At 41.4% G+C, this 16,919-nt stretch overlaps 1 protein-coding gene across 1 annotated transcript; it reads left to right on the plus strand.

Annotated features, from left to right (window-relative positions):
• Positions 1 to 306: 306 nt before the first annotated feature.
• Positions 307 to 1,236, plus strand: LOC117525299 (olfactory receptor 11A1-like). The gene has a single exon (XM_034187132.1). It carries the CDS (start codon positions 307 to 309, stop codon positions 1,234 to 1,236), a length of 930 nt encoding a protein of 309 aa, XP_034043023.1.
• Positions 1,237 to 16,919: the final 15,683 nt, after the last annotated feature.

Here is a 16,919-nt window from a genome sequence, read left to right on the forward strand (position 1 = left end):
GTTAATGACATTAATGTTTCAGTGCTCACGGCTGAGATTACGTAACATCATCAGAACTGCGGGAAGTTAGAAGTTTTGAAGTTGTTTCCATGTTGGTTGCTCTTGGTAAAGACTTTAATTAGATCCATAGATGATTCTGTCTCAATAAAAGCATTACAGAAACACTTCACATGCAGAAGATTAAATGTGTCAACTTCAACATCAGGTAACCAAATGAAATTAGCAGTCAGTTTTAGGTGCTGCTGAAGATTTAAAAAAATATTGTTCAGATATTCATGTCATCAGCCTGTCAAGTATAAACCAATGATGGATGAGGATCAAAATGTAACATATTTTATTCTTGGTGGTCATGTTGAATTACACAAATACAGGTATCTTTATTTTATGATCATGTTGACAGTTTATGTTCTAATAATCTGTTTTAATTCTACTATTGTTTGTCTGATCTGGATTCATATAAACCTCCATGAACCAATGTACATTTTCATTGCAGCTTTGTTAGTGAATTCTGTTCTTTTTAGTTCTGCTCTCTACCCAAAGCTTTTAATTGATTTTTTATCTGTAAAACAGGTCACACCATATGCAGGCTGTTTGTCTCAGTATCTTTTGGTCTATTCTTTAGGATTATCAGATTTTTTACTCTTAGCAGCCATGGCTTATGACAGGTATGTGTCTATATGTAAACCTCTGCAATATCACACCATCATGAGGAAAACAAACATCATTATCTCTCTGTTTGCAGCTTGGCTTCTGCCAGTTTGTCATATGGCTGTGGCAGCTGCACTTTTTGCTGAAAGAAAACTTTGTGACTTTACTTTGAAAGGAATATTTTGTAATAATTCATTGTTCAAACTTCAGTGGGTGAAATCTCCAATATTAACTGTATATGGTTTGCTTATTTTGTTGGTGTTTGGAATTTTCCCTGTGTTCTTCATACTTTTCACATACTCAAATATTCTTAGAATATGTTACAAAAGTAGTGCTGATGTGAGGAAAAGAGCTGCAGAGACCTGTTTACCCCACCTGCTGGTTTTAATCAGCTTTTCATGCTTGGCCATATATGATGTCATTGCAGCTCGATTGGAATCAAATATTCCAAAAACTGTTCATTTAATAATGACTTTACAAGTTACTGTGTATCATCCTCTCTTTAATCCACTGATATATGGACTAAAAATGAAAGAAATTTCAAACCGTCTCATGAGACTATTCTGTCACACAGTGAGAACTGTTTAATGTTAAAAAGTGGACGGCCTGTAATTTGACTTTTAACGAAATGATGATAGCACCAAATGTGCAGTATATCCAACGATGTGGCCTGTTCTAATCACAGCTGATGCAGAGACATTGTTTTGTCTACATTTTATGACTGGAGTCTCTTATTATCTGACAAATGTGGGTTGAAATTATTTTCCATCATGTCTGAATGTTATTCTGAATGTAGTTTACATGCAGGTTCTATTTAGATGAGACTCTGCTTTTCATTTCCTACTTGTCTTTTCAGCCATCCATCACTCTGTCATATGTGATATCTGTCATATGTGTCGCTTAGCTGCAACATTTCCATCACTGCGTGTTCTGCATCTTGTTTTTATTAGTACAGGAAAAGAAGCTGGTTGCCCCACTGATTCTGGTCTGTTTGTGTTTTCTTCAAGTCACGTCTGGGATCATGCACTGGTGTCAGGCTTTGCTGCATCCGAGACAACACAAATTTGATTTGGGTCCTGGATGGCAACCACCCAGTCAGACAACTGGCTAATCCCTATATATGACCCGAGGTCAGCTGGTGCTTATGCCAGGATTACGATGACTGAAGTGGATGAGAGTCTATGACTACCAAGGACAGAAAGCCCGTCTGACACAGGTTACTTCCCCAGCTCAGGCTTGTTCCCGTTCTCATCAGAGGCTGCAGCTTCTATTTGTGCACCATCTTCAACTCTTTGTGATAAAAACTTACAGTATTTTTTTCATATGAATTTTCTCAAAAAATTTGATTGAAATGTGTTTGTGTTAAAACTCTTCACAGTTTTGCTTTAAATATGATGATGTATTATAAATTGAATATACAACCCCAATTCCAATGAAGTTGGGACGTTGTGTAAAATGTAAATAAAAACAGAATACAATGATTTGCAAATCCTCTTCAACCTGTATTCAATTGAATACACCACAAAGACAAGATATTTAATGTTCAAACTGATACTTTTTTTGTTTTTGTGCAAATATTTGCTCATTTTGAATGCCTTTGAATTTTGGATGCCTGCAACACGTTTCAAAAAAGTTGGGACGGGGCGACAAAAGACTGGGAAAGTTGATGAATGCTCAAAGAACACCTGTTTGGAACATTCCACGGGTGAACAGGTTAATTGGAAACAGGTGAGTGTAATGATTGGGTATAAAAGGAGCATCCCCATGAATGCTTGGTCTTGTTGGATTTGTGAGAATCTACTGAATCTACTGGTACCTTGTTTCCCATGTAACAATATGTAACAATAATATACTCAAAACCTGGATTAATCTTTTTAGTCACATAGCACTACTATTATTCTGAACACAACTGTAAGCAACAAGGCTGAAAACCAACACTGAATGCTCGTGACCTTCGATCCCTCAGGTGGCACTGCAATAAAAACAGACATCACTGTGTAAAGGATCTTACCCCATTGGCTCAGGAACACTTCAGAAAGCTATTGTCAGTTAACACAGTTCATTGCTACATCTACAAGTGCAAGTTAAAAGCCATACATCAACAACATCCAGAAATGCCGCCGGCTTCTCTGGGTCAGAGCTCATTTGAAATGGACAGACACAAAGTGGAAAAGTGTGCTGTGGTCTGATGAGTCCACATTTCAAATTGTTTTTGGAAATCATGGACATCGTGTCCTCTGAACAAAAGAGGAAAAAGACCATCCAGATTGTTACCAGTGCAAAGTTCAAAAGCCAGAATCTGTGATGGTATGGGGGTTGTGTTACTGCCCATCGCACGGACAACTTACGTGATGGCACCATCAACGCTGAAAGGTACATCCAGGTTTTGGAGCAACACATGCTGCCATCCAAGCAACGTCTTTTTCAAGGACATCCCTGCTTATTTCAGCAAGACGATGCCAAGACACATTCTGCACGTGTTACAACAGCGTGGCTTCGTAGTAAAAGAGTGCGGGTACTAGACTGGCCTGCCTGCAGTCCAGACATGTCGCCCATTAATGTGTGGCGCATTATGAAGCACAAAATACGACAACTGAGACCCCGGAATATTGAACAACTGAAGTCGTACATCAAGCAAGAATGGGAAAGAATTCCACCTACAAAGCTTCAAAAATTAATGTCCTCAGTTCCCAAACGCTTATTGAGTGTTGTTAGAAGGAAAGGTGATGTAACACAGTGGTAAACATACCACTGTCCCAGCTTTTTTGAAACATGTTGCAGGCATCCATTTCAAAATGAGCAAATATTTGCACAAAAACAAAGTTTATCAATTTGAACATTAAATATCTTGTCTTTGTGGTATATTTAATTGAATATAGGTTGAAGAGGATTTGCAAATCATTATATTCTGTTTTTATTTACATTTTACACAATGTCCCAACTTCATTGGAATTGGGGTTGTAGATGTTTACATGAAAAGGTTGGTGTGGAGTTTGTTTTGTTTCAAGTGGAGATTTAGTAATATTAGTGTTGAATGTATTTCACTCACTCATCACTCATCTTCAACCGCTTATCTGAGATCGGGTCACGGGGGCAACAGCTCGAGCAAGGGACCCCAGACTTCCCTTTCCCGTGCTACATTGATCATCTCTGACTGGCGAATCCTGAGGCGTTAGCTGTAACTTTCGTTAAATTTTTTAGTGGTATATCGGTTTAGCATTATAAAAGTTAACTTTTCAGTTCGCGGATTAGCGGTTATCGAAGCTAACTTTGTGGTTAGTTGTGCCCACCACTGTACAAAGTACATTACTTTACACTCCACATTAATCTTGCGTGATGCTGACAGATAGGGTGACTCTTTTAGAGAGCCATTTCTGTAAGTTAGAGCAGCTCCTTAGTTTTGTGGAGTTAGATATTATGGGCACTCCAGATGAGCTTAGTCTTGGGCCAGCGAGTACACCTGTTCACATTAGGTTAGCAATGTCGGCAAAAGATGATGGCTTTCGGACTGTGGTGAGGTGGAGAAAGTCACGTAGGGTCTGGTGCCCGGTTGCGGTACCTGGATCACACTCGTCACTGTGAACCGGATTACTGCATTGGATATGCCTGTCATTAGCCCTTTGAGCCCACGGGTAACTTTTACCACTATCTCCAGGCCAACACGCCATGTGTATCATCCACGTCAGATTACAGATGCCAGCTGATGTTAAATGTATTCCTGTGGCTAGGGCACCTGACACTGCCTCTCACCTTTGGATGCTGACGTTGCAAAAGGGCTGGCAGAAAGGAACATGACACTTGATATAGTCACATAGTTATTCACGTCAGCACCAATGACATAAGGACGAAGCACCCGGAGGTCACAATAATGGACATAGGACTTGTGACTTCGCCAGAAAGATGTATCGGCATCAAATAATAGTCTCTGGTCTCCTCCCCTCCCAGGGTAATGATGACGCATTTAGCAGGCTGACATAGTTGAATAGTTGAGACAGCATTGATAACTGGTTGTCGTTTGGGAGCCGCTGTGGCTTGCTAAACCCAGATGGCGTTTACCCTACCATGGAAGCTGCCGCCATCTTATCTGCTAACATAGACAGAGCTCTACAGGAAGGGTAACATTAGGACTGTACAGCAGGCCGTGGAGTAGGTGATTAGAGAACCTGCAGGGCTTATAACTAATGTGGATGTGGAGTCCATGAGCTTAGGGAGGAAATAAGTGCAGAAAATCCACTATGGTGATAGTGCACGGAGTGAAATTTGTCAAGTTGAGACTGGCATGTTTCCGGAGACGTGTCCGTAAAAAGCAGAGAGGAACATGTTTTGCAAACTCAATACTCATTACTACATCATATGACGTTAAAATTGAGGATGGCCCGCTGGCTTTTCCTGCAATATCACATATTTTGGGCCTGCTACCTACAACCCGCGTGGAGTTTCTTAAACCTAAACCTAATTTTAGGCATCTTATATTTGTGATTCTGAATCCACCACCAAATCCCAAGAGTCCAATTGTCAACCCCATTGGGGTCCTTAGTCTGGGTCTCATTAACATAAGGTCACTGTCTTTAAAATATCTGTTGATTAATGATCCAATTGTGGAACACCATTTGGATATGATTTTCTTACGTGTAACCTGGCTTAAACCTACTGCTGTCCTCTCTTAAATGAGGTCTGCCCACCAGCATGCACATTTAGTCATGTTCCTCGTGATACGAAACAAGGCTGGGGTGTTGCTCTAATTTATAAATCTGGGTTTAGTTTACTACCTGTTGGAGATCTAAAATATAATCTGTTTGAACATTTGATTCTCCGCTCTGCCCAGGAGACTACGTATTGGCAAGGGCAGAAGAATAAAAATCAACCGTATATAGGACCCCTGGCCCATACTCTCAATTCTTAGATGAATTTGGTGAGTTTATCTCTAATTTGTCAACCTGTGCAGATAACATTCTGATAGTCAGTGACTTCACTCTTCATATAAATAAGCCTTCTGAACTCCTCTGCAAATCATTCTTGGACATTATGGATGTACAGGTATTAGGATTCCAGCAATGCATTCAGGGTTCGACACACATTAGTGGCAAGACCCTGGATTTGGTTCTTGTTCATGGTATTGCTGTCACAAATATTGACATTATGCCTCTAGCATCAGTGGTCTCTGATCACATGCTTATTAAATTTACAGTCTCGCTGCCGTGTTTAGTGGAACAAGAACTATTTATTATTGCGACGACACATCAACTCTTCAACTATGATTGAACTTGGAGCTAGATTGCCTGATATCTTTGCGTCAGTTTTGGAAAATGACCATTCACTAGACAGTCTTGTGGATAGTTTAAACTCGCGATCACAACTACACTCGACATGATTGCGCCACTTATATTAAAACCACGCCCCCCAAAACACAGTCACCTTGGTTCAGTGATTACTTATGTGGCCTCAAGCATAAGGCTAGAGGTTTAGAATGAAAATGGCGTAGTTCAAAACTAGAAATATTCCACCTTGTGTGGCGTGATGCTATTTTAGACGATAAGCATGCACTACGAGCTACGAAGTGGAACTATCACTCTGATTTGATCAACAAAAACAAGCATAACTCAAAATGTTTCTCGACCGCGCCTTTTGCCTCAGCCCTGATGTCAGTGTTTGCTCGTGCCTTCGACCCCTGCCTGGATATGAGTGTGTTTCTGCCTTACCCTGTCTGTACCTCTGCTCCGCTGCCTGACAACCTGTGTACCGAACCTCAGCCTGAAATAAACACGACAACTACTTGTACTCCAAAGTCTGGTCTGGGAGTTTGTACTGTGGTTCCACCCTCTCCGGGTGCCGGGCTCCCGCCCGCCCTGACGATAAGCATGCACTACTAGTTACAAAGTGGACCTATTACTCTGATTTTATCAACAAAAACATGCATAACTCAAAGTTTCTGTTCAACGCGGTGGTAACACTTTTACAACCCAAACTTTCTTAGATTACTTTGAGAAGAAAATAGATGACATTAGGTTAAATATATCGCAGCAGGCTTTAATGCAGCCACTGCACCCTGTTATCGAGGTGGGTGCCATCGCTGAGGTATTACCCAGATTTACTGAATTTGATAGTATCTCACTGGACGTGCTGACGAAACTTGTTACATCTGCAAAAAGCACAGCCAGTTTATTCAACCCTATACCAACAAAAGTGTTTAAGGATCTGTGGTCCACTCTTGGGCAGACTGTGCTGGAAATTATTAATCTGTCATTAGCCTCTGGATCTGTTCCAAAATGTTTCAAATATGCAATGATTAAACCATTTCATAAGACATGGCCTGATTTCAAATCTATCATTTTGTTCTAAAATTCTGGGAAAACGTGGTTTCATGGCAGCTCGTGGACCAACTTACTGAAAATAATCTTTTTGAGCCACTGAAGTCTGCATTTAGAACATATCATTCCACAAAGACAGCTCTCACTTAAGTGGTGAATGATCTTCTGCTTGCAATGTTTTCAGACACCACTATACCTCTGGTGCTGTTAGATCTCATATTTTACTCAATAAGCCAAAAAATCATTTTGGGATTACTGGAAATGCCCTTGCATGGTTGACGTCATACCTGACCAGTCGTTCTCACTGTGTTTCGTACAATAACGCTACCTCTAACCTTCGTGATATAAAATTTGGGCCCCCTGCTTTTCTCCCCTTATAGATCCCTTTATATATTCCCCTATATATAGCACCCCTTGGTCACATACTGAGGTGTTTTGGGATTACTTTTCATTGCTATGCTGATGATACTCAGTTATACATGCTGATAACTGCTAATGATCCCATCCACATAAAATCCTTAGAGGACTGCCTTGCATCAGTGAAAAGCTGGAAGTTTAGCAATTTCTTACTTTTAAACTTGGGCAAGATTGAAATGATGGTTCTTGGTCCAACGAGACACCGGCATCAATTTGACCAGCTAAAGCTTAGCCTAGGCTCGTGTGTCATACATCACACTGACAACATGAGGAACCTTGTGGTGATTTTTGATCCCACACTGTCCTTTGACCTACACATTAGAGATATTTCAAGGACGGCTTTCTTCCACCTGAGAATTATAGCGAAGATTCCTCTCATCCTGTCGATGGCTGACACACAGACCCTGATTCATGCATGTGCATTTCTCAACCAGACAACTGCAATGTTCTATTTTCTGGTTTACTGCAGTCCAGCATTTGGGGTTGCCAACTGATCCAAAATGCTGCTGCCAGACTCTTGACACGAAGCAGAAAGTTTACACAGTACACCCATTTTGGAGTCTCTTCAGAAGAAAACTTGACCACATTACCCTGGTATTAGTCTCTCTTCATTCTTCCCTTCATTCCCTTCTGTCTTCATGTGAAGTCAGATTTTATGGATGTATTGCTGACATGAAAAATCCCACTCCATGTTCTGCATTAACAGAATCCAGAATTATTGTCCTCCAAAGGGAAAGACGAAGTCAGACTATACAATCTGATAATGTTGTATCATAAACACATCAATATGGTGAGGAAGGGTTTTCAGAACGACAGAATTAACGTGTGCCTCGGTTACATGGAGCAGAGAAACAGGGTGCAAGGCGGACGACGCACTCTGATCATTAATGTACATGATTTGAGTCACAACTGCATGGCTCCGCAGTCTTTGTCTCGTGCACACGTTAGATCAGGTATCGAAGCATGTGCAGATGTTGGAAATCACTGCATCCACCTCCCCAAGGAAATGGCTTCGGTCTGAAATAGAAACTATCTACGCAGACAACCGGTTCATCTCCAGTCCTAAAAACAGTGATCCAGCTGTCAAAGCCATTTGACATTTGGGCATCTCCACGGCCTTGTCCATTTGCTGGGGTCCTCAGATTGCTGACGCTGCCACAATACCCAAGTGAACCTCCTTGTCTGAGGCTTTAGATTTACCACACATTTGACAAAAGGTCTTTCAAACAGAAACCCAAGGATCCTCCAGAGAGATCAAGTAACAAAGACCTCCAGTCATCACATGAGATCAGTGGTTACAGATGAAGTTGCACAACCATACAGTAAGACTGAAAGCACCAGGATGCTAAACACTTGAACCTTCAATCTCCTAAATATTTATTGGCATCAGGAGTCAAATGTGAACCCAGCATGAAAAATGTGTCACAGTTGGCGTTCCTGTTATTAAATTTATCAAAGCAGGTAACAACATTACACACGTTAATGACATTAATGTTTCAGTGCTCACAGCTGAGATTACGTAACATCATCAGAACTGAGGGAAGTTAGAAGTTTTGAAGTTGTTTCCATGCTGGTTGCTCTTGGTAAAGACTTTAATTAGATCCATAGAGGATGATTCTGTCTCAATAAAAGCATTACAGAAACACTTCACATGCAGAAGATTAAATGAGTCGACTTCAACATCAGGTAACTAAAGGAAATAAGCAGGTGATGCTGAAGATTTAAGAAATTAGAATTTTTAATTTATTGTTCCACGTGCCCCGATCTCAGATAAGTGGTTGAAGATGAGTGAGTGAGTGAATTTATTGTTCAGATATTCATGTCATCAGCCTGTCAAGTATAAACCAATGATGGATGAGGATCAAAATGTAACATATTTTACTCTTGGTGGCCATGTTGAATTACACAAATACAGTTATCTTTATTTTATACTCAACAAAAATATAAACGCAACACTTTTAAACGCAACACAATAAAAGGCCACTCTGAAAGGTGCAGTTTTGTTTTACTGGGGGGGGGATACCAGTCAGTATCTGGTGTGACCACCATTTGCCTCATGCAGTGCAACACATCTCCTTCGCATAGAGTTGATCAGGTTGTCAATTGTGGCCTGTGGAATGTTGGTTCACTCCTCTTCAATGGCTGTGCGAAGTTGCTGGAAATTGGCAGGAACTGGTACACGCTGTTGTATACGCCGGTCCAGAGCATCCCAAACATGCTCAATGGGTGACATGTCCGGTGAGTATGCCGGCCATGCAAGAACTGGGACATTTTCAGCTTCCAAGAATTGTGTACAGATCCTTGCAACACGGGGCCGTGCATTATCCTGCTGCAACATGAGGTGATGTTCTTGGATGTATGGCACAACAATGGGCCTCAGGATCTCGTCACGGTATGTCTGTGCATTCAAAATGCCATCAATAAAATGCACCTGTGTTCTTCGTCCATAACAGACGCCTGCCCATACCATAACCCCACCGCCACCATGGGCCACTCGATCCACAACATTGACATCAGAAAACCGCTCACCCACACGACGCCACACACGCTGTCTGCCATCTGCCCTGAACAGTGTGAACCGGGATTCATCCGTGAAGAGAACACCTCTCCAACGTGCCAAACGCCAGCGAATGTGAGCATTTGCCCACTCAAGTCGGTTACGACGACGAACTGGAGTCAGGTCGAGACCCCGATGAGGACGACGAGCATGCAGATGAGCTTCCCTGAGATGGTTTCTGACAGTTTGTGCAGAAATTCTTTGGTTATGCAAACCGATTGTTTCAGCAGCTGTCCGAGTGGCTGGTCTCAGACGATCTTGGAGGTGAACATGCTGGATGTGGAGGTCCTGGGCTGGTGTGGTACACGTGGTCTGCGGTTGTGAGGCTGGTTGGATGTACTGCCAAATTCTCTGAAACGCCTTTGGAGACGGCTTATGGTAGAGAAATGAACATTCAATACACGAGCAACAGCTCTGGTTGACATTCCTGCTGTCAGCATGCCAATTGCACGCTCCCTCAAATCTTGCGACATCTGTGGCATTGTGCTGTGTGATAAAACTGCACCTTTCAGAGTGGCCTTTTATTGTGGGCAGTCTAAGGCACACCTGTGCACTAATCATGGTGTCTAATCAGCATCTTGATATGGCACACCTGTGAGGTGGGATGGATTATCTCAGCAAAGGAGAAGTGCTCACTATCACAGATTTAGACTGGTTTGTGAACAATATTTGAGGGAAATGGTGATATTGTGTAGGTAGAAAACGTTTTAGATCTTTGAGTTCATCTCATACAAAATGGGAGCAAAACCAAAAGTGTTGCGTTTATATTTTTGTTGAGTGTATGATCATGTTTACAGTTTATATTCTAATAATCTGCTGTAATTCTACTATTGTTTGTCTAATCTGGAGTCATAAAAACCTCCATGAACCAATGTACATTTTCATTGCGGCTCTGTTAGTGAACTCAGTTCTTTTTAGTTCTGTTCTCTACCCAAAGCTTATAACTGATTTTTTATCTGAAAAACAGGTCACACCATATGCAGGCTGTTTGTCTCAGTATCTTCTGTTCTATTCTTTAGGATTATCAGATTTTTTACTCTTAGCAGCCATGGCTTAGACAGGTATGAGTCTATATGTAAACCTCTGGAATATCACACCATCATGAGGAAAACAAACATCATTATCTCTCTGTTTGTAGCTTGGCTTCTGTCAGTTTGTCATATGGCCGTGGCAGCTGCACTTTTTGCAAAAAGAAAACTATATATATTTTGAATAGGTGAATATTTTGTAATAATTCATTGTTCAAACTTCAGTGTGTGAAATCTCCAATATTAACTGTATATGGTTTGCTTATTTTTTTTGGTGTTTGGCATTTTCCCTGTGTTTTTCATACTTTTCACATACTCAAAGATTCTTAGAATATGTTACAAAAGTAGTGCTGATGTGAGGAAAAGAGCTGCAGAGACCTGTTTACCCCACCTGCTGGTTTTAATCAGCTTTTCATGCTTGGCCATATATGATGTCATTGCAGCTCAATTCCTGCTTGTCTTTTCAGCCATCCATCACTCTGTCATATGTGATGTTATCTGTCATATTTCATTTCAATCACTGCATGGTCTGGGTTTCTTGTTGTTTTTATTAGTACGGAAAAAGAAGCTGGTTGCCCCATGATTCTGGTCTGTTTGTGTTTTCTTCAAGTCACGTCTGGGATCATGCGCTGGTGTCACGCTTTGCTGCATCCGTGACACCACAGATTTGATTTGGGTCCTGGATGGCAACCACCCAGTCAGACAACTGGCTAATCCCTAAACATGACCAGTGGTGGGCACAGATAACCAAAAAATTAACTTCAATAACAGAGAATCAGATAACTGAAAAGTTATCTTCGATAAAGATAAAACAATAAACCACCAAAAATGTATCGGAAGTTACAGATAATCGATAAATTCCAATATTATCTCTGGCACATTACAACTACTAGTAAAACAAATTTAATAGCTTCTAGTAATATTAAAAATAACAACAGACCCAAACAATGAGACCACACTTTTTTCTTTCAACATTCTGCCCCTGCTGGAAGCTCTTGTTTACTACAGCGCTCCCAGCACAGAAGCACCCAGAGAGCAGCCATAAAGGCAGCTATCAATTACAACGCTCCGGTCAGGTGGAGGTCTTGAAAAATAAAGTCATGCTGAGTTATGTTTTTGATTTATAGATAACATTAATACCGATACAATAACTCCATTAATGTCAATTCTGTCATTTGTACAAAGTTAAAATATAACATATATCTTTTAATGTTGAATAATGCACAAATTCTGAGGTTTTGTAACAAACAGACAGATCGCAAAGGATTCTGGGTAAAAGTGCCTCTGCTAAACACTGACTGGTTCAGTCATTCATTATGTAAACCAACATGTTAATGTGACGTCTGTCATGTGTTGGTGCTTAAAGATAAATGTGCTTTTGTAAAATATTCCATTTTTTTATTTGTAAAAACAGCCATTTTTACGGAGCCCTGGAAGTGTCATCGCAAAATGTTTTGCATGTGGAGAGAATGTGCGCACGTTTTATGATGTTGTAAAACGTGCTTTACACTGCGAGATGATTTTTCATGCAGGAATTTTCTGGACAGAGTTTCAGGTTAATCATGCGTCCTGCATCGTGTAGTGTACATGGAGTATCAAGCTGCGGTCAACATCTGACGACCACCTCCTGATCGCCGATCGTATGGTCGAATGAGAATCAAACCTGTTTGATATATTATTGTGGTCGGCGGCCGTCGTGAGGGTTTCCTGCTGCTGAAAAGCTACAAGCATCCAAACGCTTGCACTGTGCCTGTGCAAACACTGCAGAGCTGGCTTGTAATGTTATTATTATTATTATTATTATTATTATTATTATTTTGCTGTTGTTTTGTTTTGTTTTTAAACTTCATTTGTCAAAAAAAAAAAAAAACAGCCATTTGCAAAGCCAAAAAGTAGATTTGACAATCATCTGATATAACCGGGGTCAAAATAAATAGAACACTGCCATCTACTGGTTCCCAGACACTTAGTACTTAGGGCGAATACTGCCATGAACACTACTGGCCAGTAGATGGCAGTAGAGACCTTGAAAACAAAATTCCAGATAATCCCTGTCTGCTACATTTAAATTGCGTGGAATTTAACAAACGCAAATACAAAACCAACGTCTAGAAACGCAGAGAATATATTCAAGAGAGTTTCAGGCACTAGAGTTTAATGCTGTTGTCCGTGGAGCCTGAACAGAGTGTCTGAAATGCATTTGTCCTGTCGTGACGTACTGAGATTACATCATCGTACCCATAATGCACTGCGGGGCACAACATGTGCTCACAAAACCTTAAAAATGATCACATTACTTTAAAACTAAAACATATATCTGATATTTTCACTTTATAAAACTTCAGACATGACAGTAATTTTAAATAACCTGTCCAAAATTAGTTTGGTTAAAATGTGAACCATAAGTTAAAAATGTATGCCTCTGGATGACTTAGGTGATATTGCCAGCATATCGGTATGGTGTTTTTTGTTTTGTTTTTTTGGGCTGTTTCTCCTTTGTCTGCAGAGGACTGAGACACTTTTCATACAAGCAGTTCTCTTCTGTTTGCAGAGGTTGTAACTGTGCGTCTGTTACAAAACTTTTAACAGGTGGGTGCTGAACTGATTTTAAATTTTAAAAATGCTTGTCGCTATTCAGCTTTGTTTACTTTGTTTATCGGTGTAAAAGTTATCGGACAAAAATTAATCGGAAGATAATTGGTCCGATAATGGTTTTTAAAGTTATCTAAAAAGATAATCCGATAATGAAAACATTATCTTCGATAATTATCTGTTATCGGATTGTCGGAAGTGTGCCCACCACTGAATATGACCCGAGGTCAGCTGGTGTTTACGCCGGGATTACGATGACTGAAGTGGATGAGAGTCTATGACTACCAAGGACAGAAAGCCCGTCTGACACAGGTTACTTCCCCAGCCCAGGCTTGTTCCTGTCCTCATCAGAGGCTGAAGCTCCTATTGTTCAGAGGGCTGAGGATTAAAGCACTTTAGCCAAGATTCCATTTCTTGTCAGAGGTGGCCAAAGGATGGTGACCCACAGCCGAATGTGCAGCTCCTGTCGTCATGGTAGTTGAGAAGCCATGTGTCTCATCAGTCTGAGGTGGTGGACCAGTGGTGCACCTCATCTGTTCCTGTCCCCTGGGTGGCAGAAAGGAGCATGCTTCACCAGTCCCTGCTGCTCCTCACTCCCAGGCAGCTCATCCACATTGCAGCCAACTTCTCCCCAAAAGGGCAGATGAACAGCAAACATCATCTTTTGCTGCAGGTCTGGTGTCTCCACCGTTTGACGGCTGGTGCACCTTGCCAACATTTGTTCCTGACTTCGTAGCAGATGAAGGCCTGTGTGCAATGTCAGCTCCTACTGTTAATGGCTCACTGTGCTTCATCTGTTCCTGTTTTCCTATTCATCCTGGCACATGTAGCTTGGTGCTCCTCTTCAGCTCCTGACTGTCAGCTCACCCTGGACACAGTGCCACTTTTGGACTGTTGACAGTTAGAGTGTTCTCTCGGTTCCAGATTATGTTCGCTGTTAGCCCGATAACCGCCCTGAATTAGGCCGGATGCTGGCCTCTCTCTCCTAACCTGTGATTGGTTGGCGGCCGAGACGTTGATGTCAGCCTCATTTTCGTGTGGCACGAGCGCTGCTCCCTTATTGGTCGTTTAGAAGTGGGAATTCCCACTCCTAAATGACAACCAGTATCCGGCCAGTTGTCGGGCTAGTTCGCTGTCTCCTACGTGTTACCCTATCTGTTCCCCGTTGGGTGTTTGGCGAGTCCTCTGTCGTCTTGTCTGTTCCTTGTTGTCAGTCCGTCTGTCTTTCCTGTGTGTTGTCCCTGATCTCCCCAGCAGTTGTTTCCCTGTGCTCATCTCCCTCCTCAGTCAGACACACCATTCCCCCTGAGGTTCTCAGTCTTGATGTCTGTTGCTTTTTGTATTTACATGGGTTCGGGTTCTTAGTTTTTTTTGGTGTCCCTTCTTTGTTTTCCTTGTTTATGCTGAAGACCCCAACAGGTCTTTTCATACATGTAACTGATGATTAAGACTGCAAAAATGTCTGACAAACGTCTCACTTTGAAGTCATCAGAATCATTTTCCTTAAGCACATCCTTATATGGTGGGCTACCATGTGACTCAAATCAACCAATCAAAAAGCAAGAAAGACACAGACATGCCAAAGCAATGAGCTGCTCAGCTGCCTTCGTGATTTTGAACCTATTTATACCTTGTAATAAAACAAATTTTGGGTGACTGGATTGTGGATGTCCACATTAAAGTACAGGTGTAAATGCTCTGAAAATAAAGTGAGGACAGACTGTAATCAGGGTACCAGCTTGTAAAACTAAACGTTACAAAAACAGTTTTGTACCAGCAGCCATCAGTGCTGTTAAACGAGTAACAGAAACTTAAAGGTGATAGAGAGAGGTTGAATGGGGCATTAATCCTTGTTCTGTGATGTGCTATGTAGCCCCAAAAAAATTGGTTGGGTCTGTAATGGCTCAGAACCTTCCTAAAAGGCTCTCTGAAACAGGTATGTTACTATGCTGGGTTTAGAATGCGTTGTTTGCCCTTAATGACGTTGTTTCGGAGCTTATTTGGCAACCTCATTATGAAATGCATGTAGGTGTTGGCGCTGATTGGTTGCCGTTGTTTGATTGGCCGCCCCTGCTCTCAGTGAAAAGAAAGCACGGAGGATCAGCTGTTTTTAACAGCAGATGCGGAGCGGCTCGGAGAAAAAAAGCATAAAACTGTCTTTGTAAAGCTCAGTGCCATTACCGGCATCACTGGTAGTTGTTGGCGCGCTTTTTTCTTCTGGGCGAGAAGGTTCTTATAAACAGACACAATGCGCATGCTCTCCCTTCATGGCGCCGCGACCGGCTGCTTGATGAGGACGTAAAAAAAAACAAAAAAAAAAACATGCAAAATTGGACTAAAAAAATCCGCGAAACTTCATTTGTTTTGTTTTACTTCGTTTACTGTGACTTCCAAAGGTTATGCATTGAAATAAGCAAGCTGCCCTTTGCAGGCTTACTTGCTGCCAGCATAATAATGCAAATAGCTAGCTGCTAAGGGGTTAGCTCATTCCCTTTAGAGGAACAAACCAGAGCTAACGTGCCATTCTAACGTGCAATTCTTACAACAGGAATACAGCGCAACACAAATTTAAAACAAAAGAAAATGTGATACTTACAGGCTGTACTGATTGCTGGGGTTGATTTTGTCGCAGAGTCGGAACTGACCCTCTACTGAGTATTAAATGCCGACTGAAGCCAGCTCGAAATTGTGCAAGGGTTGTGAAACAGTCCTCCGTGAAATGCACAGAGCAAAGAAATAGTCAGCGGTTGTATGTCCTGGGGATGGGGTTAAAAATGAATAAAAGCCAGTGATCGCATACATTGCTTTCCGTGGGAAGAATATGGAAAGATCGTAGTCCGCTATGACAGCCTGGGAAGGCACACCTGCAGCTCGCCATTGCTCCTCTTCCAGTGGTAGGAATGGGTGGGCACAACCTTATGAATAATTAATTTCGAAGGGGCGTGTGTGAAAGGGGGTGGGTGTGGGTGTGTGTGTGGGGGGGCTATTGGTGAAAATGTGACGCAATGTTTCCCTCAAACATGAATTGGCCTATTTTCTGGTGGCAATTCAAAAAAGGAGAATTACTTGAAACAGAGGTTCTGAAACTTGCTGGCACTTCGTGAGTTTTCCCCACAGTGGAGAGACTCTGAACTAACACCAAAAACATGAAAAAGATGATTTTGATTCTCTATCCCCTTTAAATATAACTTATGTATTTATTTTTTGTATAGTCGCTTTTACCTTGTTTTTATGAACAGCACATTTTTATTTTTATTTATTTATTTAGTCTTTATCCTTTTGGCTTGGTATGGTATGTTTTTAGACTTTTTATCTATTGATGTTTTAACTCATCTTGCTTTTATTCTACTTTGGGGCCGTCCTTGTGGT

Source organism: Thalassophryne amazonica, chromosome 14 (assembly GCF_902500255.1).
Source record: "Thalassophryne amazonica chromosome 14, fThaAma1.1, whole genome shotgun sequence".
Taxonomy (NCBI): Eukaryota; Metazoa; Chordata; class Actinopteri; order Batrachoidiformes; family Batrachoididae; genus Thalassophryne; species Thalassophryne amazonica.

Excerpts from the sequence above, each read along its gene's own strand:
- LOC117525299 (XM_034187132.1), top strand. The coding sequence starts at position 307 with ATGGATGAGGATCAAAATGTAACATATTTTATTCTTGGTGGTCATGTT.